This window comes from Podarcis raffonei, chromosome 15 (assembly GCF_027172205.1).
Source record: "Podarcis raffonei isolate rPodRaf1 chromosome 15, rPodRaf1.pri, whole genome shotgun sequence".
In the NCBI taxonomy this organism is placed as follows: Eukaryota; Metazoa; Chordata; class Lepidosauria; order Squamata; family Lacertidae; genus Podarcis; species Podarcis raffonei.
Window position 1 is genome coordinate 12,740,608 of NC_070616.1, and position 23,353 is coordinate 12,763,960.

The 23,353-nt window shown below is 42.0% G+C and overlaps 1 protein-coding gene across 4 annotated transcripts in view; it reads left to right on the forward strand.

The window, feature by feature from the left end:
- The window catches only part of RABEP1 (rabaptin, RAB GTPase binding effector protein 1), a 53,218-nt gene that overhangs the window by 5,818 nt on the left and 24,047 nt on the right, over positions 1 to 23,353 (forward strand). For 2 of the 4 annotated variants that reach the window (XM_053367896.1, XM_053367897.1), the window contains exons 2-5: positions 15,907 to 16,032; positions 17,942 to 18,145; positions 19,360 to 19,520; positions 22,456 to 22,575. In XM_053367896.1, the coding sequence (XP_053223871.1) occupies positions 15,907 to 16,032; positions 17,942 to 18,145; positions 19,360 to 19,520; positions 22,456 to 22,575 (611 nt within the window). Of the gene's footprint in view, positions 1 to 15,906; positions 16,033 to 17,941; positions 18,146 to 19,359; positions 19,521 to 22,455; positions 22,576 to 23,353 lie in introns of those variants that run through there. The other 2 variants (XM_053367898.1, XM_053367899.1) reach the window with 2 other exon arrangements.

Below are 23,353 nucleotides of genomic sequence, written 5' to 3' on the forward strand. Positions count from 1 at the left end.
GCAACAAGACCAGAACTGTTGTTCAAAAGCCTCTGTTGAATGTTAACTGGAACAGAGTTTTTTTTTATTGGTTTAGAATAAGAATTTGACATTATCACATCCTTTAAAAATATATATATGATTTTTAAAATTTTCAGTGGCTGCAGTTGGAATGACTCATGAGGGCACAAAACTATATTTTATCCCCCACTTTCCTCCAGTGAACTCAATACTGCATGCATAGTTCTTTCCTCAACCTTTATGCTTATAATAACCCTGGGAGATATGTTGGGCAGAGAGGTGGTGACAAACCACAAGTTCATCCCCATGAGTTTCACAGCTGAGTGTGGATCTGAATCTAGATCTCCCCATTTGTAGTCTGGCACTCTAGCCCAGGTGCATGGAACCTGTTGCGCTCCAGATGTTGTACTCAGCCCCAGCCAGCAGGAGTGGGGCTGGATACAAGCAACATTATCTGAGTTGCTGGTAAGAGATGCGTGAGGTTTCAACTACTGCTTAGCTTTGTAACTTCTTCAGCCTAAGTTTATAAAAGTTACTCACTTGCCAGCCCACATGTATAGATTAGTCATTTCTGGCACATGGGTGGCCTGAAAAGGTCGTAGGAAGAACCACAGTTTAAGAGTTTCCCTGCCTACTTGCCTGAAGGTGACACCACAGGTGGGTAGCTATTTACGGGTCCTGGTATACAGCGTTAGATGGTAGTGGTGGCCGTGTACAGGTCATCTTGCAATGTGAGTTTTATTTATTTGAAACTTACTGATATCATCCTTCATTCTGTTTAGAGTTTTAGGGCATTGTACAATTTATTTCAGGGTGGTGACTGTAATTCAGACTTGCAGATTAGCCTTGAGAAGGGTGCTTGTCCAGCATCTGCTCTGGTCACCTATCTCTTGTATATCACAGCAGTTGGTTGCACTAGTTCACAGAGAGCTGGACTTCATGCATAATTTCCCCCAGAATGTCAAATGATGGTGGGATGGGGGCTGTTGCCCTGCCACCATTTGCATGGGACCTGATGGGTCCTGGTTCTGAGGCAAGCAATTGCTCCCTGGCGTGCTTCTCCTGAAGGGAGGCCAGCACTCACAAAATTGTTCCCTGCCATCACCACCACCTGCTTTGGGTCAATCCTGGCTTCAAGTGTCCCTGTTTTCTCCCCAAGGTGATTGGGGTAGCAGTGCATGTAACACTGCTATAGCAGCATGTTGGCTGAACTTCTTGTCTCTTTTCAAACTGAAACGAAGTGTTTCATTTGAGTGAATAACAGGATTTAATGTGTATTCAGTTCGTTGTTCTTGTGAAGCAATTAAGTGGAGAAAGTTAAATGAATGCAGTTTATGTGAAGTTGCTTGTTATGACTGATTGGAGCTTCATAGATTTATTGTGTTTGTGATTCAGAAATTTTTGTGGGCCTTGGTGGCCAACCAAAAATTTGTAGTCGCTAGCAACCTGCTCTCTCCCAAAGGAAAGGATTGTGTCCCTGGCTTAGTGCTATGTCCCCATATACAGTGTCAAGGGCAATCTTCTATTCTCTTCCTCAACTCCAAACTTGGACCTGGATAGCAGGGTGAGGTAAGGATTGCTCCTACAGTTACATTGCTCTTCCAAAGTATTTGGAAAAGCAGCAGCAACACAAGCCCCCTTCTCCCTTCTTCAGGGAATAAGTCTGCAATATATCAGTTTGTTGCTGCACTTCTAAGGTGCTTGGAATGCTTTTGAAATGCAGTGCCAAAACTGTCCACAGTCCCTCTCCCGATCCTTGAGGTGTGGGGTGGGGAATCATTCCCACAGTTGCACTGGGTTTTTTGAAGGATTTTTGCAGCTATTATGACTATCCCACTTTCTACATCTGAGATTGGCTTGCCCCATTTGTGTTTCATTTCCCCAAATCTGTTTCTGTAGTTTAGAGGTCAATGTGTATCTTCATGTAGCCAAAATGGTACTATCTATGCACAAGAGAGAAATATTAGCAGACTTTAGGGAAACCTCAATGTTTGCAAAAGTACCAAAAAGAAGAAGAAGAAAAGTGCTAAGGGGTGTTTTTGTTGTTGTTGCCAAAACAGTTTAGTAGGAACTGAGTGTGGCAGTGGACTGCTGACAGACTTTTGGGAGAGAAAAGGAAAAACCAGGTGAGAAATGAGATGAAATGGAGTATCATGGATGAGGGCATGGCTGGGTGGATGAAACAAGAGCATTCCACCTTGCAGTATTTTCTAGCTTTCTGACATTTTGGGTGCCTACAAGGATTTTTGCAACGCTGGAAAGCAATAGCCAAAGAATAAAAGTGAAATATGCAGCAGATCTTTTTGTCTTATAATTGCTTTCATAGCAAAAGCAACTTCTTTATCAGAAAATGTGGATTTTGTTCTTATCATCTCCTGAAGAAGAAGAGCAACATTTTTGTCCAACGACCTGTCCAGCTACTAATTTTGTATGTTCTTTGCTTACTTCAGGATATCTTCAGGGTGCTGTGCAAAAGCAGTAGTGAATTTCCTGGGTGTACTGTAGCCTTTATGTAAAAGCTTTATCATTCTCTATAATTACTAGGGGGTATGGCTGGTTCATCCATGGGGCAAGGTGAGGCGACTGCTTTGGTTGGCAGGATCCTCTGGGGCAGCAGATCCTGATGTTGATTTTCTTTCCTCTCTTCTTTCTGATGTAGATCTTCCCTCACTCCTTCTTCCCTGGCAGGAAGTAGGGTACCATTTTGGGATCTGCTTTAGGTGCCAAAATGTATTGGGCCAGCCCTGCTTGGGGGGGAAACAATGTATTCTATATTATTATGAGCTGGTGATTCTAAGACCCACCCTCACAAGTTCTGTAGTTATCTCTTCCTGCTGTTGCTGCTGTCCAGTTATTTGTAATGTGACTGGGTGTTTTAAGAGAGAGAGAAATCAGATCTTCCACCCCCTCAACCACACTCCTCTGCTTGCTCTCCAGCATCTCTCCCATGCACTGAGAAGCTTGGGCAGCTAGCCATTAGAGGTAACTGTCAGTGCAGTGCTCTGTTTTTACAGCAGTGGCTGCTCTGTTTCACTCCCCTAGAGTTAGAGTGTAGGGTTCTAGCCTAGGAGAGAGAAAGACAGCAGGAACTTGTGCTCTTTCTCTCAACCCCTCCCTGCCTTTGCCAGTGAGACACAGTTCTCAGTACTCGGTGCTACATATCCTGAGCCCGTTTCCTAATCAGGAGTTCTAGGGAACATGTGTGTACCATCTCCTCTCTGCCTTTCATTCTTCCACTGGAGGTTGCCCAGAGGTACCGTATTTTTCGCTCTATAAGACACACTTTCCCCCTCCTAAAACATAAGGGGAAATGTGTGTGTGTGTTATGGAGCGAATGCAGGCTCCATGGCTTCAGCGAAAGCAACACAAAGCCTCCGGAGCACAGCGGGAGCGCTCCCGCTGTGCTCCGGAGGCTTTGGGCGGCTATCCCTGAAGCCAGGAGGGCAAGAGGGATCGGTGCACACCAACCTCTTGCTCTCCTGGCTTCGCTTCGCTGGAGAGGTGCTGTGCAGCTTTCCCTCTCTGCTCAGCGCCCCTTAAGCGAAGCGGGAGGAGCAATGGAAGGGGCTCCGTTTCTCCTGCCGCTTTGCTGAAGAGCCGCTACGCAGAGAGGGAGAGAATATTTTTTTTCTTGTTATCCTCCTCTAAAACTATGTGCGTCTTATGGCCGGGTGCGTCTTATAGAGCGAAAAATATGGTAGTCATTACTCTAGGTGATCTTATATTCCTCCAAATAGAGGAATGTTTCTGATGGATGATTTTGCTGTGCTCTTTGTGCAATTGCCTATACATTTTGCGCAGTTGCTTATACATCATGGTGATAGTGGGGATAAAGTAGAGTTAAAGAAAACCATATATATAGTGTGTTCCTGTTTTTGCTAGGAAATAATGGACAAAGATCAGAGTCTTAATGATGGATTCACAGGATTTCCAGCCAAAGGTTTCTATATACTGGGAAAAGTGAAATAAGGAAGCCTGCCCCTCTCTAGTTGAGTGCAATTTTCCACCATGCCTCCATAGATGATTACTGTATGTGAGCAGTTTGATTGGTACTAATACAACTGCATGGTGGATGTGTGTAACAGTGATATAGATCAGTGTTAGAAACTGAGATATGAAAGCTAAATGGCACCTTTAACCCAGGTTGTGGGCACAACAATGAAATGTCTAGGCGTGCTTTTTTATAACAAAAATACAAAGCTGAAAATGAATGAACTGCAGCTCTCTGCAGTTTTAATCTGAAATCTTAGGCACAGTACTGCGGTCAGAGCTCAGAAACTGCTCGTGCTAATGAAATTCCCTGTTGCAAAATGCACCTGGAACAATGGGAGTTTTGAACAATGATATAGATAGTATGACTTCAGTTCAAAGAAGAGATCAGGATGATTCTTGCATACATCAGGACTTTCAACAGCTCTACTGAGTCGCCCTGGAAGCTATCAAAGCAACTTCAGGAATGTCAAAAGCAGCTCCTGATGTGATACATGGCGTCAAATGTATGCTCATTTGTCCCTGGGCTTACTGGATTTGGGCTGACATGTTGGATGAGGCAGCATGGAAGCCTTAGCAGCTTCAAAATAGTTTGATAGGCCATGAAACTCATTTGGGAAGGCACTTGGACAAGTCATTTTCCTGTTACCATAACCTACCTTTCAGAGCTGGTATGAAAATAAAATGCTGCTCTGATGTTTGGATGTTAAATGTGGTCTGCACATTTAAATAATTATACAGTGTGGTAAACATTCAAATGGAAATAAACTGTGCTATATCCAACTCTAATTGGAGTAGTCCCACTGAAGTTGATAAACCTAAGTTAGTCATGTCCATTAATTAAAATGGGTCTCCTCTGAGTAGGACTGACAATGGATGCAACTCCTTTCAGCCATGGAAAGTCCAGATCTTCACATAAGACGGCACATGATAAAGACTGAGATAAATACTGTTGAATCTTTGGTTTAGCAGACTTGCTTCTTCCTTCTTCCTCTGTTGATGATGACTTTGCAGCTGGGGTATGCATTTTTTGTCCTCAAGAAGTGACAATTTCCCCACGGTGAGAAACATGTATTTTTTCACTCCTGTAGTTTTAGTCTGTAGCCTCTTGGTTTTCATGATACGGAGCTTTAAGGGTACTGTACTTTGCTGGTATCAGCCAGTTACTTTGGGCAGTGGACAAGCTCTATTCAGCCTTGCAGTGGCAAATAGACAATTGGGGTTTGGGCTGTAGCTTGAAAGGTTTGTCTTCTTGACAACCTTCTTTCAAACAAATATGTGGGAGGGAGGTGGGGTTGCTCATATTAATCCCTAGATTTCAGTAACCTATGGAAACATGTTTATCTCTAAGAAAGTGCATCTTTTTCCAAAGCTATCAGGTGTTCAAGGACAATGACAACAGCATTCTCTTAAGAATTTAATGAAGTTAGAGCTGATGCTCATAGGGTTCCAAACTGAAAGGAAAGGCTATTAGTTTTAAAGTGCAAGGTTCTGATCTGTTGATTTCTCTTCTGTGCCAAGGAAATATAAAATTCATGTGTGGAATGAATTGTTTCAGTTAAGTGGTTCTGTATGGTGTAGTTTAAAAAAATCACCACTAAGTTTTTAATTTGTTTGACAAAAGCAGGAAGGAAACATAGAGAGATCAGGAACAGTTTGGCTGTAGGGATAGGAAGGAAATGCAGAAAACTGAAGATCCAGCAAAAATCTTTGTTTCTTTAGGATCCTCTTCAAATCTGTGAATTTTAACATAGACTGGATAGAATTTACAGTTTTCAGTTCATAACCAGGAGCAGATTGGTAAACACAAACACTGAAACATTCTCCCTTCTCCTACTGAGTGGTTTAGCCTCAGTGGTTATATGTTGGAAATACCACATTGAAAGTTCCTAGGCCTCTCTTTTCTTGCTCTTGAACACTTCTTATGCGAAAGTCATTTGTAAGGAACCCTTGGTTTGCCTTGTGACTGGATCCAGTTGAGCAAGTATCAAGTTCTTCCTTTGGATAAAAAGCATTGAATATCCAGATTGTTGATCCCTGGATAAGAAGCTTGCCCCTTTCTCCTGAAACTAATTTTACTTGGTTTTTAGCATATTATTTCACTGCCAAATGTAAAGTTGTCTTATGAAAGCCCCTATGCAGGTTAGTTAGCTGTTTGTAATATGTTCAAGATAATTGTGATAACTGTTGTTCCATGGCTGTTATTTTAAAAGAAAGCCAGAACCCTATACATGTATTTTTCTTCAGGAGAACCCATAAATATACTTTGTAAGGCAGTATGACCCTTGTTTTTTGCTTATCTATTATTAGTTTGCCTAATGACCCAGGACAGCATAATACAATTTGTACTGGCACACATGAAGCAAAGCATTCTTGTACTTAAACAAAAAAACAAAGATTCTCTACACTGATGTAAAAGTTGGCTAGAAAGCAGTTTGTGGCTTTCTAGGTCTCTGCTCATCATACTATTGTTAGTATAACCTCATTTTCAACTTTATTTCTCCCACTGTGATTTAAGAGAGGAACAAAGACAGTTTTACTGTTGAAATAACAAGACATATTCTACTATCTTCGTACGCTTGCAAGCTGCTGCATTATAGCTTCTGATAGTTTGTAACCTCTGGTCACTGGGCAAGTTGACTGCCCTGGATCTCTTGCAAAATACCAGGTAGCTACTAGTGATCAGGAAATGTAAGTGAGTAGCCAGTAAGAGAAGTTTTACTATGCTGCTAGGTCTGCCTGTGTCTATTGCAGCTCTTACTCATTCCCTTGGGAACAAATGGTGCTATAATAAAATACAGAACTGGGAAGCTTCCAGCTACATAGGGGCATTCATGACATAATGGAATATTTGACAATATTTGACTGTGGTCAGAAAAGAAGTCAACTGATGGGTATGCCAACCCCAGCCTATACGAATCTTGACACCTTGCAAAATTGGATGAGGGGAGAATACTACACACCCTTTCTCATAGTAGCAGAAGGGCCCCTTTGTGGTCAAAGGTGTTGGGCGATATGTGTATGAAGAGATTTACCAAAGATTTCTATTCCCCCCTTTAAAGCCTATACATAGAAAAAATGAATATTCATAGTAAATGTGTCTAAATTGTGTTGGACAACCCATTTTTTAATGATTCATTTATTTTATATTATCTGGTTTAAAAATGTGCTATCCTATTTGGTTTCTGTACTTGATGCACAATTTAGCTCATTCTCATTTCAGTGTTTTAAAATTTCTGAAGTGCTCTCTTTAAGCAAAAGGTGTTCTGTGTCTCATCCAGCCTCACAACAATCCTGTTTGCCTGGCTGCAAATTCAGTCTGTCAAGTCATCAGAAACCCAATAGAGCAAGCACCTATTGTTCCCATGGAACTGAGGCCATGGGATACTTGCTTAAAGTTGTCCTTAAATATATATGAGTAAAACTCTTATTACAAAGAGTATGCATCCCATAGTGGGTTTTTTTTTTGTGTTTTTTTTTTTGCTAATGGAAGCAGTTCCACATTTGCAAGGCAGGGCCCTTGATTTTTGCCCAGCTCTCACACACCCCGCCCCAACCACTCGTGCCTCTCAAAACTTCTTTTGAGGTCTGGGGTACCCTCTGGAACAGTATGGGAAATGACATAGAGAGCTGCAATTGGGAACAAGACTCCTAACTCTGTTGATGGTTATGTAGCTTGTTTTGCTGCCTGTGGGAAGGACAAAGCAGTTTAGTAATTTATCCAAAGGGAACCTCATGACAGGTATGTAAGCTGTTTCTGCTTTTAAGGTTAGTACTTCCACACACACCCATGTTGTCCCCCCCTTAACTGGATTGTTACTGATGCATAGACTTCCCACCTACTTGCTTATAGACTAACCCAGTACAGTGGAACCTCGTGTTACGTACTGTCCTCCTTGCAAATGCTTCGAGTTACGAGCTCCACTAACCTGGAAGTAGAGGCTCCTGGTTGCGAACTTTGCCCCGGGATGCGAGCGGAAGGCGCGCGCTGGCAGCACGGCAGCAGCTAGAGGCGCTATTAGTGAAAGTGCGCCTCATGTTACGAGCGGTTTCGGCTTACAAATGGACCTGCAGAACGAAGGCACCACTGTATAATATATATCGGTAGGCTGTGGAACTGTTTGGCATTCATGGAGGTGCTACAAAGTAAATGGGTTGGTTGCTGAAGTTCTGATCTTTCTAAGCATGGGTGCTACCAGCTCCCTCACAGTCATTTAATAGTACATCAGTAACTGTCTCCTCTTGTCCCTCGGTAGGATCCTTGTGTTCTGAGGAATAGCTGTGCATGTATCATATATGGGCCTCTGCTATTGCCGTTGTCTTGGAATAAGTGACCAGTCCCTGTGTGTGTTTTCTCCCTGCTTGGTATATAGTTATGCAGTTGAATTGGCCTGGTATTATAGAAGAATACAGAATCAAGGGGGGCAAAGGGTCTGTTGTGGGAGCAGGAATGACACAGAAGCGCATGTACATTGCTGGAAGGCAAAGCAATGCAAATTATCTGGTAGCAATTCACATATAAAACACACAAAGCATTATCCAGTTAAGTTGGCCTTGCTCTGAATATTCATGTTTTTTTCTCTGAGTTAAATCAGGCGAAGTCAAATTGCTTCACCTCTAAACTGAATGTTCATACAGAGATTAATATGATTTCATTTCAAATCTTTAGTTAATCTAGATTATTATCATTGTTAATACAAGCCCTGAGGGACTTTCTTTCACCCATTAACTGTTTTGAAAGAGACGGCTCAAGTTACTGTATGACTTAAAAATCCATCCTAACCTATTTTTTTATTGCCTCCTACCCTATGAAAACTACCCAAGACTGTTACACAATCTAGAGCTATGGTAGCAAAGGGAGATTGACAAGAAAAGCAATATAGCTTCATCATCTCTTTGAATGATTATGTGTACATAAATCCTCATAACTGAGAACCAAAAGGGTAATGGGAGCTGAATTGTGGGTGAGAATATATTCTTCTAGGCCTTTTGGGGGGGCAAGTCTAATTTTTATTAAGAAGAAAACTAAATGAAACAGAATCTTCCTGCTGTTAGAAAATTTTCTCACTTAATTTGTGGGCCAGTTTACATAGGTAGCTGAGATGGCAACTAGTTTATAGGACAAACTTCAGAGATGGTTAAGGGCTTCTCATGCCTTCATACTGCTAGGGAATTCTGACAGAGGAGAGCCATTCTCACACATGTCAGACACTTGCTTCCTTTCATCCTGAGGCTTTAAAGGGATGAATAAATTTTATTTTTTGAGTAAACATGCTTTGTGCTTCAAATGCTGAGATTTTTCCAGAAGCAAATGCTGGCAGTTACTGGGCAAAATTGTCTATGAAATGGAAAGCAAATAATCCATTCTGTCTATTTCAGTCATAAATAAATAATTTGAGGCAGAAGCACAATACAGGGCTCTGGTAGGTAAATGATGTAATTGAGAGGCATGGGATTATCATAGTGGTCCTATTGCATGATCCCAGAGAGATACAGGATGGTATCTTATGGATCACACTGATGATTTTATAGCTCTAGGGCCTGGCATACTTCAGTAAGGCTCAGCTGGGCAAAGGCAAGACTTTTTTTATCAGCTTTGGCATAAAATGGCCTGTAGATCAATACTTCTGGAATGTTATATCTTTGCTTCCTGATTTCAAAGTCACCCCCGACCTCTAATCTCCTTAATAGGGTGAAGGCTCAAAACATTTTATGTGTGAAAGATGTGCATGAAGGTTGCCAATAAAAATTCATTGGTTGCCTTGCAATTGCCTGGAGGCCATCTGTGTGCTGTGCTGCAATACATCTATCATCCTTCAAATGTGGCACAGAACTCATTGTTTTGTAGCCAGCATAGCTACTCTTCTGGACTATTGTTTCAATAGATGGCTTTCACAGTCTTCATTCAGAATGTTTGGTCCAGCTACACTTAAGTTGTTCTGAACTTGTGATGGCTTGTTTTGTTCTTGTTGCATTCAGGAAATATGTCTGTATTGTGAATTTGGAATCCGACTGTGCTCAAAAATAATTCTATGGATAATTAGCTGTGCCTAAATTTTGGAGTGGCCTTCATGTACTTTGAAAAACTAGAAACTTTAGCATAGTTGCCATTGAAATCTGGCCAGTTTCAAATATACTGGGTATAGCTGACAATATCTATCTATAACATCTGTTTCCCAGTTCTTTGCATATGTGAAAGACTTTTGTTTTCCCTCCTCCAACTAAGTTCACAAGTAGAGCAATCCAAATCAGGCAAAGGAGTAAAACCCCAGAACCAAGAAATCCAGAGCTGTGCTGGGCTCATGTCAACAGGATGGAAGGTGGAGAGGAAATGGTGTTTCTCCTATTACTTTTCATGCCTTTTTAAAGGTGGGGTTTTCCTTGTCCTCAGTCTTGGCCGCATCTCTCATCTAACCTGACATGCTCCCAGAAAATCTTCTTTATGTCCTCTGTGTAGTGTCCACAGCTGCAAGGAGGAGCTTCAAGTAGGAGGCTGTCCCAAGGCCATAGGATTCTGCCCTAACAAAAGTTAGGCAGTCAGGCAATTATTTCCTCATTCCTTCCATCCTCAAAAGAAGTGGTAGTTGAGATTTGGATTCCAGGAGTGAGTGGGACAAGAAAGCATGAGTGGAGAGTTCATGAAACTGAAAGAATGGGAATTCATGAAGCACCTTTCCCAAAGGCCCTAACTCCCAAGATTGAGTTGACCTAAAGTCTCTTTAAATCTGAATTTTATTTTGTTTTTCTAATTAGGCACAAATGCCGAGTATGCTTAAACTGAAGTGCCTGAACTAAATCTAGCTTTCAAATAAGCATTTTCTCAGTCTCTTCTTTCACCTACACTTTCTTAATTGCTAAATTAATTGAAAAGCATCACTCAGAACTTGTGGGAGGAATGAAGTCTGTTGTTACTTCTCATAGCACAGTTCAGAAAGTGTTTCAACATACTTCATTATGCATAACCAATTTACAAGAAGACAGCTACTTAAAAAGAGCTCTTCTCTAGGTTAGGTTAGAGTATGAGGATTTTGGTTTGGGGTGTGAGCCAGTTCCCTTATTTGGTGTTTATCCTGGTGCTGGCACACATCTTTAAGATGTGGCATAATCAAAACTGGTTCTTGTGTTACCCAGCTGGCCAGTTGAGGGCCAGGAGAATAAGAAAGGAAGTCGTCGTGTGTGTGGTGTGTGTGTTTCCTAGCCAAAAGCTAGACCAGAGATGGGGAACCTTTAGCCCTCCTGATGTTGGGTCAGATTGACCAATGATAGGATGGTGGGAGTTGTCATCCGGCCACATCAGATGGGTCACAGGTTCCCCATCCATGGGTTTGAGCAACAGTTTGGCTCCTGAACAGCTGTGAACAGAGTGAGTTGAATACCATGAAATGCACTTCCTTTTATACTCTCTCTTCTCCAGCCTCTTTGCAACTTGTCTCCTTCCTGAGGTCAATATCTCCTCCAGATTCCATGTTAAGAGGGCTCAAGTAGAATTTAAGACTTTGGGTGGTAAGAGATGCTCTATGCAAGGGGGGGGGGAGAAAAAGGAAAAAGTAGTAATAGTTAGGAATTCTTGAATTAGAACAGGCCAGCTGCATCAGCCCTCCTGTCCCTCAAGTGTCATCTGAGAGCTGCTGTTCCATCTGACTGCCTCAGTGGGAGAGGTGGAATCAGGGCTCATTCTACCATCTTTTCCAAAAGCCCAGCTCCATCAGGTACCTGCTACCACTGAACCACGCAAGCTGGTCATTACAAGAACAACTATTTAAGAATGAGTGCCTGAGTTTGATTTCTTTTCCTTGTTCCTTCCTTCCCCTCTTGTCTTGTGTGTTGTATTTTTTAGACTATAATTAATTAATTGTGTGTAAGCCACTCTGGGAGCCTTCTTGGCTGAAGAGCAGGGTACAAATGCTCCCACTAATAAGAAGTCTGCTTCAGAGAAACTGGTATGGCAAGCTTTTTTTGGACATAAAAACAAAGCAAAATGAGAGTGATACTGTGAATCGTAGGAAATAAGTTTTCCTATGTAGCATGAATTTTGTGGGCCCCATAGCAACCTCATTCCAGTGCTTAGAAAGCATCTTGTTCTGTGTCTCCTGTTTCAGTCAGATGGTATTGCATTAGTACCCTTGGCCTACCAAGCTTTGTTTACTATATACACAGCCACTGTAATTACATATGGAAGATTGTAATACATTGCGGAATTGTGAGAGTACAGCTGCACAAATATTAAGATGGAAAACTACATAAATAGTGACACCAATTTTGTTTCATATTTCAGATCGTTCAGAGAGGTTTGGGACAGTCCTCTGTTTCAATATGCATGTCTGATACTATTTTGGCAGAACAGTTACAGTGTATCTCAGGTTAAGTACTTACCGTATTTTTCGCTCTATAAGACGCACCAGACCACAAGACGCACTTAGTTTTCGGAGGAGGAAAACAAGAAAAAAAATATTTTGAATCTCAGAAGCCAGAACAGCAAGAGGGATTGCTGCACAGTGAAAGCAGCAATCCCTTTTGCTGTTCTGGCTTCTGGGATAGCTGCGCAGCCTGCATTCGCTCCATAAGACGCACACACATTTCCCCTTACTTTTTAGGAGGGAAAAAACGAGTCTTATAGAGCAAAAAATACGGTAATTCGTTCCGGAGGTCCATTCTTAACCTGAAACTGTTCTTAACCTGAAGCACCACTTTAGCTAATGGGGCCTCCTGCTGCTGCCGCGCCGCCGGAGCATGATTTCTGTTCTCATCCTGAAGCAAAGTTCTTAACCTGAGGTTCTATTTCTGGGTTAGCGGAGTATGTAACCTGAAGCGTATGTAACCCGAGGTACCACTGTACTTAGCTTTGGGATGCTTTTTCCTAAGTCACTTTGGCTTGAGAATTCTCATGTACCCCAGCCTCTAGTTTAACCCTGATATTTCTGAGTTGCCCTAAGTGAGTCTCTTAATCTCAGCTCCTTTATACCTTGGGAACTGCAGGGGACCAGGATGTCGATAGAAGGAGTGTGGTGATAATGGTGTTTTTGTTTCTCCATGAATTGACTGAAAACCCAGAGATAGCTGCTTGGAATATAATATAGTGCATGGCATGATAGGGCCTAAATGGGCAGTGCCGTGATATCTAATCTGCCTGTATCTCTGTCCCAATTACATATGAAAATTGCCTACCTGGCAAGGTTTTCTCTGGCCCCCAGCCCCCACAGTGTATTTGATGCCCAGAAGCAGGTGCCCAAGGGAATCAGGCCCTCAGGTAAAAAAGGTTGCCCGGTCTAATTTAGAACATATCAAAAGAAATTTGAGAGCATGACGCTTACAATTACAGTGGTGCCTCGCAAGACGAAAAGAATCCGTTCTGCGAGTCTCTTCGTCTAGCGGTTTTTTCGTCTTGCGAAGCAAGCCCATTGACGGATTAGCGCTATTAGCGGCTTTTAGCGGCTTAGCGGATAAGCGGTTTAGAAAAAGGGGGGGGAGGAAAAAAAACCCTGCAGGAACTCGCAAGACATTTTCGTCTTGCGAAGCAAGCCCATAGGAAATTTGTTTTGCGAAGCACCTCCAAAACGGAAAACTCTTTCGTCTAGCGAATTTTCCGTCTTGCGAGGCATTCGTCTTGCAGGGCACCACTGTAATATTATCCCATAGTAGCCTAAAAGTGGATGGTGTTAGTACCTAGAAATCCATGTCCACCAACTTTTATACCAGACCTAAAAGACCCCAAAAATCCCTCACAGTTCTGACAGGTACTCCCATATGAAGGCATCTAGCACAGGGGGTATAGCATGGCAGGTGGAAGCAGCCTTCTCTTGATAGCAGCCACCTTCTCTGTGGTTGATAGAGGCACCATAGAGGAGATACAGAGCTTTAAGGTTTAGATGATTGAATAGAATGGGTGTGCAGGTGCTTCTCTTCTTAAAGATAGCACGCATGCTTACTGTATGAACTCATTTCTGAATCCCCCCCCATTATATATGAAATGGGTATTTAATACTTCAAGGTGCTTTAAGTTCATTTGTTAATTGAAAGTTTTACTGCAGGGTTTAGCAGGAGCTAAAGTGGTGCTCAGAATAGAAACAGGATACAAGCTGGTTAATTTTTTGTGGTTAATCTACTTGCCTAGTGTGACTTAGAACTCTTAATATTGGTTGGAAAGGTATTATTGTGAGGTGGAGGAGGGGTAGGCTGTACCTGGTATCCTAATTCCTGGATCCAACAAGAATTCAATTGCTGGAATAGCCAGGCAAGTTTCTTGGTAATGACCTAAGCATGGTTCTTTAAGGTAAATGAAAGAAGTGGCTTTGTGCTAGAGGGTAAGTGGGTGGACCGCCTCCCTCAGATTTCTGGTAGTTAGAAAGACAAGGCTGTAGTTGAGATGTGTGACCTAGAAGCTAGAAGTAGGATGCCAACTGGGCAGCTGAGAGACAAAGCCATGCCTAATTTCTGGTGGAAATTAGTGGCTGTGGCCACGGGAGAAGCAAAACCCTCTTGGGGTTTTAATACAGTGACCTTAAGCTGAATAGTGGTTAAGAAATTGTAGTAGTAGTAGCAGCAGCAGCAGTAGTAATATTAATAATAATTCTGTTAACTTCTGTTAACACTTGAAAATGTGCTGCTGCACTTGTGGCAATATGTCCAGCTATGGTCATGTTCAGTTTTGCTCACAGTTGGTGAACTAAGTTGGACCATTAGCCCAGTACTGTCTCTTATTGTGCTAGCAAATCAAATCAGATCTTTATTTTTACAGTCTTTGACCAGCATTAAAGAAGCAAAATAAGAAGCAAATAGAACACTTTATTCAGTTATGTATACAGTGGTACCGCGGTTTAAGAACAGCCCTGTTTACGAACTATTCGGTTTACGAGCTCCGCAAAACTAGAAGTAGTGTCTCGGTTTGCGAACTTTACCTCGGTCTAAGAACGGAATCCGAACGGTGGAAGGGCATCAGTGGTGGGAGGCCTCATTAGGGAAAGCGCGCCTCAGTTTAAGACCCGCTTCGGTGCAAAAGGATGTAAAATGCACCTGATCATCCTGACATACCATATGGTAGCAGTTTTCCAGTGTCTCAGTAGTAGTAGTTTTCCCTGTCACCTTTTAAAATGAAGTCATGGTGGATTGAACCCACGACCTTCTGCAAAGCGAAGAAGCAAAGGCAGCTTCTGTGTACAGGATTACCACCCTGCATATTTTGTGCTTCAAAGTGAAGGCTTTGCAGTGGGTTAGGTATATTGATTTGGCACAACATAATAACTATAAAACATATGCCGCCCATCTTACTGTGTTGCCCCAGCCACTCTGGGCAGCTTTCAGCAAATCAAAACACAGTATAACATCAAACATTAAAAACTTGGCTATACAGGGCTGCCTTCAGGTGTCTTCCAGAAGTCAAATAGTTGCTAAAAGTCAGATAGTCATATAGGATTCATACTAACCTGTGCTGGTCCCTTCCAGTCCAGGGGAAGACATGAGGGCTAGAGTTGGTGGTACAGTCCATAAGAGCATCTGTTGCTTTAAAAAACACAAACTAGCAAGGACAGCCCTACTGTTAGGTAGTGCGAGGCAGCTGTGTCTTCTGTGGCCTGCTCTATACCTCCAAAATTTACCTGTCACCTTCTGACATACTGGAGGATGCTGTTCACGTCCTATTGGTGAAACTAAGGTTCATTTGCCAATCCAGAGACTATTGACTGGAAGAGCACATGTCATCTTTTGCCTCAGGCAGTGAAATGTCTTGTGCTAGCCCTGCAAACTAGTTAGTATCTAAAGTATTAAACCACAAGGGCAAAGCTGTCAATCTGGACAAACGCTTTATGCTTTTTGCCATGTTCCTTTCGGATGAATGATTTGCCTTAGTGAGTAAGTGATGAAATGCAGCTTGTTTGATTGTTGAGGTCATGTGCCTTTTTTCCCCCATTGGCCCATTTTTAGCTCTCCTTCAACGAGTAGCAGAACTGGAAAAAGTCAATGCTGAATTTCTACGCACGAAGCAGCACCGTGAGCAGGAATTTAATCAAAAGAGGGCAAAATTTAAAGAGCTGTATCTGGCTAAAGAAGGTAATACTTAAATTTACTGAATGTAGAAATTGTAGTCATTCATGTGGTCTTTAGAGTAACTGAACAAGTAAGCTATTTTAATTTGGTGTCGTTTTATCACATTGTGAGTTTGGGGTTTCAACTACATGCATTGTTGTCTTGCAGAATGTCACAACTGTGCACTCCAAAATGAGTCACTACCAGAATATGGAACGACACAGAACATCACACCTTAAAATGGGGATATATAGTGCTTGCATTCATTGCTTCTGTCTCTTGATGTGGGTAAAACCACCGGACACCTGTGGATTAGGTTGATGTATCTAGTTACATGTCTAGCTATATTTAGCTCAGCTTCTTTGTGCAAGTTTAGAGAACACCTCAGGAAGCGTCAACTGATTGGAAATGTTGGTGTCATCCTGAAACCTCCATGGGGAGCTGATGATCCCATTTGTTTGGATAGAAGTGCCATGACTACTAGGGAAGCGTATTCATTGTTTTTGTGTTGACTGTTGTATCACAGACTTCAAGATTGGAGACAAAGAATGTCCTTGTTGGTAGTGAAAAGAGAGCTGGTAACTAAAAGATCTGAGACCAGACTCAAACTTTGGTGGCTTTATGAGTAAAATACACCCTGGGCATATTGGTAGAAGTTTGGCAAGCTCCGGGTCACAGTACACAGACAGGTCTGACTCATGCCCTTATCAAATTAGATAGACTACTACTTAAATTCCCATGACGCCTAAATATGTGCCCTTAGAAATTCCAAAGAAGCCTGAACCACTACATTAATGATAATCATTGATATGTCTGGAACTCTTTCCTTGTATATTACTTTGGACTTCACTTTCCTATACAGATGGAAAGTTTGGGAAAGCTTTTACACCAGGGATGGGGAACATCCCCCCCAACGTGTTGAAATCTCTCAGGGAAAGTGAGGAGCATGTTCCCAAAGTGGGCAGGACCAACCATCGCACCCCATTCACACGCCCTTCCCTTTCCTTTCTTCCCTTTCTCACTTTGGCTTCCCTGCTGTGTGGTGAGAAATGGGAAGCCCTTTCTCAGTGCAGAGGTAAAATGCTGCAATCTGTTGATTTATGAACTTGCTGCAAAATAGTACAAGTGAGGGGCATGGCCTAAGGGGAAGGTGTGTGACAGGGGTGGGGAGTCTTCAGACTTGTTGTATTTACTTCATTTTGTACTAGAACCCTAACCAAAGCCACCAAACAAAAATATATCATTAGATTTAAAGAGCAGGATATTATGAGCATATTCTGAGACTAGGCATTTATTTCTGTACAGGAATCAGTACCAGAACTGAATGAGCTCATATTCCTTTCATACCAAAGTCTGTTCCTAGTTAGCTTGCTCCATTTCATCAATTTAATTTACGTGGGAAAATATCAATTTCTTGCTATTGTTAAAACAATTGTGCCTCAGAATCTCCCCGCCTTGCCCGATCTATTGCAAATCACCCAATAATCTAACAGTAGGTTTGATCTACCTTCTGCCCAAGGGAGAGTGTTGCAGGACAGATTAAGAGGCCTGGTGAGTCAGATTAGGCCCATGAACTGGAGGCTTCCCATGCCAGCTTTATATCACCAATCCTAAAAGGAGAAAGGGAACTTGTATGGCAGTGATGTAATGGAGAAGTTCTTGTACTGGGAAGTTCTGTTTCGTAGCCAAAGGAATAATTATTTTTGTGAAATATAGCTGAGCATAAGGTAAATTTTACCACTCCTAGCATGGTAGAGGCATAAGTGAGATGCCAGTGATCCTCTTTGTTAGATGAAGCAGTAAACTAAGTGCGGCGTTTACAGACTCATTTATGGCTAAAATGAGGAACAGCAGGAGTTCTGTCCCCTTGGCTTCACTTTGAACCTCTGCATTAATGTATTGTGCTTTTAAGTGGAACTACTTTTCATTTCAGAGGATCTGAAGAGGCAAAATGCAGTACTTCAGGCAGCTCAGGATGATCTGGAGCAACTGCGAGCGCAGCTTACGGAAGCCCAAGCTGAAATGGAGAATATTAAAGCCATTGCGACAGTATCTGAAAATACAAAGCAGGAAGCTATTGATGAAGTGAAGAGGCAATGGCAGGAAGAGGTTGCTTCTCTGCAGGCTATCATGAAAGGTGGGACTGACGGAAAAGGGTGAATTGCTATCAAAAAAGTTTCATATTCAGTGATATCGCTGATCCCCAAACCACTGCTTTAGTAGCACTGAAACCACATGCTTGAGATATCTCTTGTAGAAACGAGAGTGTATTATTTGAAGTTGGTAGGTTCACGTTGACATTTGAGGTCATTCTTCAGTATGTTTTCTGGCTTTCTATACTTCTTGCAGCCCCCAAACTCATTTTTCATTTAATTATACTGTACTTAGCAAATTATTATCCTGTTTGTCTTAAAGTTTACTTCAAATGCTAATGTAGGTAAATAATAAAAAAGTATAAAAAGACTCATAATCACAAGCAAGTTAGAAATGGCAGAAAAGAGATAGCCTTGTGTATTTAACAAAACTATGAAACAATCAGCAGAAGCAGAAGGGGGAAAATACAGCAGAAGTTAAAAGAAATAAACATTTTCCCTTATGAATTCCTGAACTGTTACCTCCATCTTTATAGACCAGCCCTGGATTTAAGATTGGCAGGGAAGGCCAGTTTTTAATTTGATTTCCACTGCCCTCAGAGGTTTCAGGAATGATGACACACATGAGAGGGTCTTCTCAGTGGGGGTCCCTACAGTTCTGGGACAGGTCAAGCCTGGAACATTTTTGAATAGCAAGTGAGAAATGTGCTAAATATATAACAGTGTGACCTCTGAACCCTACTTGTTTGCTTGGGAAGTATGTTGTTCCTAAGGTGGGGAGGTTCCATAGCTCTGTGGTAGAGCATTGCTCTTCATGCAGAAGGCCCAGGTTCAGTTTCTGGCTTCTCTGTGACTGGGGTAGGCCATCCTCTTCTTGAGGCTTTGGGAGGACTGCTGCCACTCAGAGTAGATGAACTGGGCAACATTTGGCCCTCCAGATCTTGCTGGATCCTGACTGTCATCCGTCTCAACCAGCATGGTTGGCGCTCAGGCATGATGGAAGCTGTAGTCCAACAAAATCTGGAAGGTACCAGGCTCTGAACCCTTGCAGTAGGCAATCCTGAGGTCAATGGACCAGCATTCTATCTCTGTATGAGGCAGCTGCATATGTTGTTGATTTCAGCAGGACATTAAATAATCTCCTTAAGGATCTCACTCTGAGACATATGCCAGCCTTTTAATGAGCTTGTCACCTAAAGAAGATGTGGGGGATTAAAGAAGTGATGAGCAACTTGTTATTGTTGTTGTTATTAAACAGAAACTGTCAGTGACTATGAACTCCAGTTTCATCACAGGCTGGAGCAAGAGCGAGCTCAGTGGAACCAATACCGAGAGAACGTGGAAAGGGAAATAGTGGATCTGAGAAGACGTCTTTCCGAAGGCCAAGAAGAGGAAAACCTGGAAAATGATATGAAGAAGGTAAATCAAAGCATACTTCAACATGTAGTACTGCCAGATTTGTTTGGAAGCTGTCTGCCCATTGTCTTTCTTCTTGAGAACTGGGAAATAAATAACTAGGAGTGTATCCTCTTTTTGTCATGACTAGTCAGCTTAGAAAATAAAAGTAGGAAACAGAAGCTGGTATGAACCAGAAATGTTCTCTTTCTGCTTTGAAACTTGAAGCTGTGTGCCTGAGTTGAATTATTCCCACAATATTTAGGTTTGTAGCACAAACATCTCTTAATTATTCCCCTTCCTCCCCTCTGTTCTCCCCCAACACAAACTCCATTCCTGCTATTCCGCTTTCCCCTTAGTATTCCCTACTCAGGCACCCTGAGACAAGTAAGCAGGCGGATGCGATAGAGATGTGGAGAAAATGGATAGGGATATTATTTCACCCTCTCGTAATATTAAAACCTAGGATCATCCTGTGAAACTGAAGATTCAAGACAAATAAAATGTAATACTTCACACAGGTCATAGTTAAGCTACCACAAGATGTGGTGCTGGCTGCTATCTTAGTCGATAAGTAAGATGGCTGCTTACAGGGGGATTAAACAAAATCATTGAGGATGCAAGTCAGTGGATACTAATCATGGTGAGACTATACCACCTGTAGAATTAGAGACAGCATTCTCCGGTATACTTGTTATACTGGAACAGCAGCAGGAAAGGGCTATTGCCCTCAGGTCCTGTTTTGTGCAGTTTCCATAGGGATCTGGTTTGCTGCTGTGGGAACCAGGAATGTTGGACTAGACAGACCAGTGAAGGTGAACCTCCAGTCATTCCCATTTGGCCCCTGGTATGGTTTGGCACAAACTACAGTCACCTGATATCATGTGACTGTAGACATGGGACAGGTAAAGCTGCCCCCCCTGCAGGTGGTTGGGGAGGGAAAGGGTTCTGGATCTGGCCCACTAAGCCTTTGGTCTGAGGGCTCTTCTTATATTGACTTTTTCTTAAGCACAGGGGCATAGACAGGATAGTTATGATAAAAGGAGTGGGAGAGAAGCATCTATATACTGCCCTGATTTCATTGGAGGAAGAGTGGGTAATTAAACCTCTCTAGCATACTCAGTCGAAGTGTGGACACAACATTGAGAGTCCATGTCTGAGCGGCAGATCATCACAGAAACCTGTGTATAAGCAGTACTTGTGATCTGAAGAAGCATATATGAAAGATAGGCCTAGCAGCCATAACTCAGTCTGGTGTCCAGTCATATAACCCATGTGTTCAGAGGCTGTGAATATTTGACAACAGGTCAATAGGGGACGGGTATTGCTGCTCTTGTGAACCTCTGTTAGCCCATGCCAAAATGTGCCTCTTGGTTGCCTGACTCGATCGGAAGCAGTGCTGCTGTAGGATAGTGTGGGAGATGGGCAAATCTTAATGAGGTGTAGCCCACCAGGAAATTCCCTTGTGCAGGTCCTGTTTGTTTCAGTGGGACTTGTATAGGGGAATTCCTGGTGAATTCTTCCTTGTACAAACATCTTTTTTTGGTCTCCTTGTATGCATATCCCTGTTGATATAATTTGAAAATGCGTGCTTTTGTGTGTGTTTTTAAAAATAGAGCTGTTATAATGAGATGCATGTGAAATTTTACGTAAAGTACTGATCCACATTTTTTAATTGTTTAGTTGTTTTTAAATAAATATCACAATCTTTTACCGCTGAGAATTGGTGTTTAGTGAAATGCAGGAATCTGCTTCCCTTAAGTCATATTTCTAATTTTACACACAAAGTGTGGTTATAGTAAAACATACTTAGTTTTTTGGACAGAATGGGGGCCTTAATGCTTAGGCTCCTCTGTGGACTAAAAATGATGGCATTGATTTAGGCATTTAAGGAGTTGGAAGCTATTTCCTGGAACACATCATCTGCTTAAAAGGCAGTAACATCTTGACTTTGTGTGTGTGAGAGAGAGAGAGAATGAGATAAATTTGCAATTGTACAATTATGGCTACTATGTGTAGTTACGTTCCTGACATGACATAAATACTGGTAGATATTGGCTGACCTAACTGGCTGCTTTTTGGCTACTTAAAATTAACTGGCAGGGGCTGATACGTTCTTGTGTGTTGATGTTACAGGTTTAAGGGCATGTTTGCATGAGAATGTCTCTGCATTATTAGCTGAGTGTGGAGGCAGAGGCAACCTGTGTCCCTCCAGATGTTGTTGGGTTACAGTTCCCATCATCTCTAACCATTGGTTGAAGCTGATGACAGCTGGAGTCCAACGGCATCTGTAGGGCCATTCAAGCATGAAAGCAATAGAAAGACGGTATCGCTGTCCCAACCTGAAATAACTGCAGCAGGGTGCAGGAACCCCCTGTCCTGATGTGAAATGTTGGGCTGCGTGGAAAGCACAACATATTCACAACTATTTTGAAATTTTAATTCTGTTGATGCCTCCCTTAACTTTCAGTAAGTTAGGCTTAAAAATATATTTTAAAATGATCTGGGCCATGATTGTTGTCAGAGGACACATTAACGTAGAAGCCTTGTTTGAAGTTAAACAGGCCTGGTCAGTGTTTTTTCATGGTATCATTTAAATGTTCTAAGTGAATTGTTGAACTTAGAAAACTTTGGCTGCTTGATTCAGCAAGAGCTGCTAATTTGAGGTCAACGGTTCTGTACATGGCAACTCAAGAGTAAGTCCCACTGTGAGACGTGCTTCGCAGAAGCCTCTGCAACATATAGCCATCCTACACAAACATGTTTGCTACTGAAAGGCTACAAAGTCTGAAACCTCTGGGCTCTGTGGCCATCTCAGTCAGAATCAACATTTGGGGCATGTGGGTTGCATAGGAGTATTCCAATTTGAGGCTGCATTTCTGTTACATTTCAAGCAATAGAACAATAAATGAACCCTGGGCCATTGTTGGTTTGTTACATCATTAAATGTTGACTTTAGGCCCAAGAAGATGCAGAGAAGCTTCGTTCAGTTGTGATGCCCATGGAAAAGGAGATTGCAACTTTGAAAGACAAACTGACAGAGGCTGAAGAAAGGATAAAGGAGCTGGAGGCTTCAAAGGTGGGTGAGGAAAATGTCCAAAGATCTTGTGTTTGTAAGATTGCAATGGGGTCATCTGCCTTGATACAGGAAACTAATATTTTTCATAGATCGTGCTTCTCAAACATCTTGAAGCGGGACCTGCCTGTAAACTTAATATTTCAAGCCCTGTTTTCCTCACTTGTCTTCAGCAGAGGATTGTAGAAAATCTTGTATAGCAGGCAGATCTTGAAAGATAAGCAAGCAACATGTATTATCTAAGTCTAAAGCTTCAGGCTCTATCTTTCCACAGATAGTAGTGGGGAAGGTATTGTAGAGATGTCAAATTGAACAGGGCAGAGATGGTTGTGTGGACTAGAGGACTACCAGTATGTTCATTTTGGGATACAGAAATCTTGTATGTATGTGGCCTTTGAGTTGGTGTCCTCTGTGTTCTGAACAGCAAAGTAAACATTCCAAGATCTATTTACTGTTCTTTGAATCTAGTTTTTCATCTTGGCAAGTATATGCACTCCTTGCAGATTTGTTAGTTTTTAGCATTTTCAGATAGATTTGATTGACTTTGATGCTAGTAAGTTCTAGTGACTTACTAGCTTTCTATTCAAAATGACTAATGATAGTATCTTTAAATGCCGTTGAGCATTTAATGGCAAATAATAGGAGCTTTGAATTTACAATGGTTGTGTGTGCCACCACAAAAACTTGATGGCAACTATAGAACTGGAGTAAAGGACTCTCAGTGGAGTTTATTATTCCTAGAAATGTGCTTGAATTCACTAAGTGGCTATAAACTTCAGTC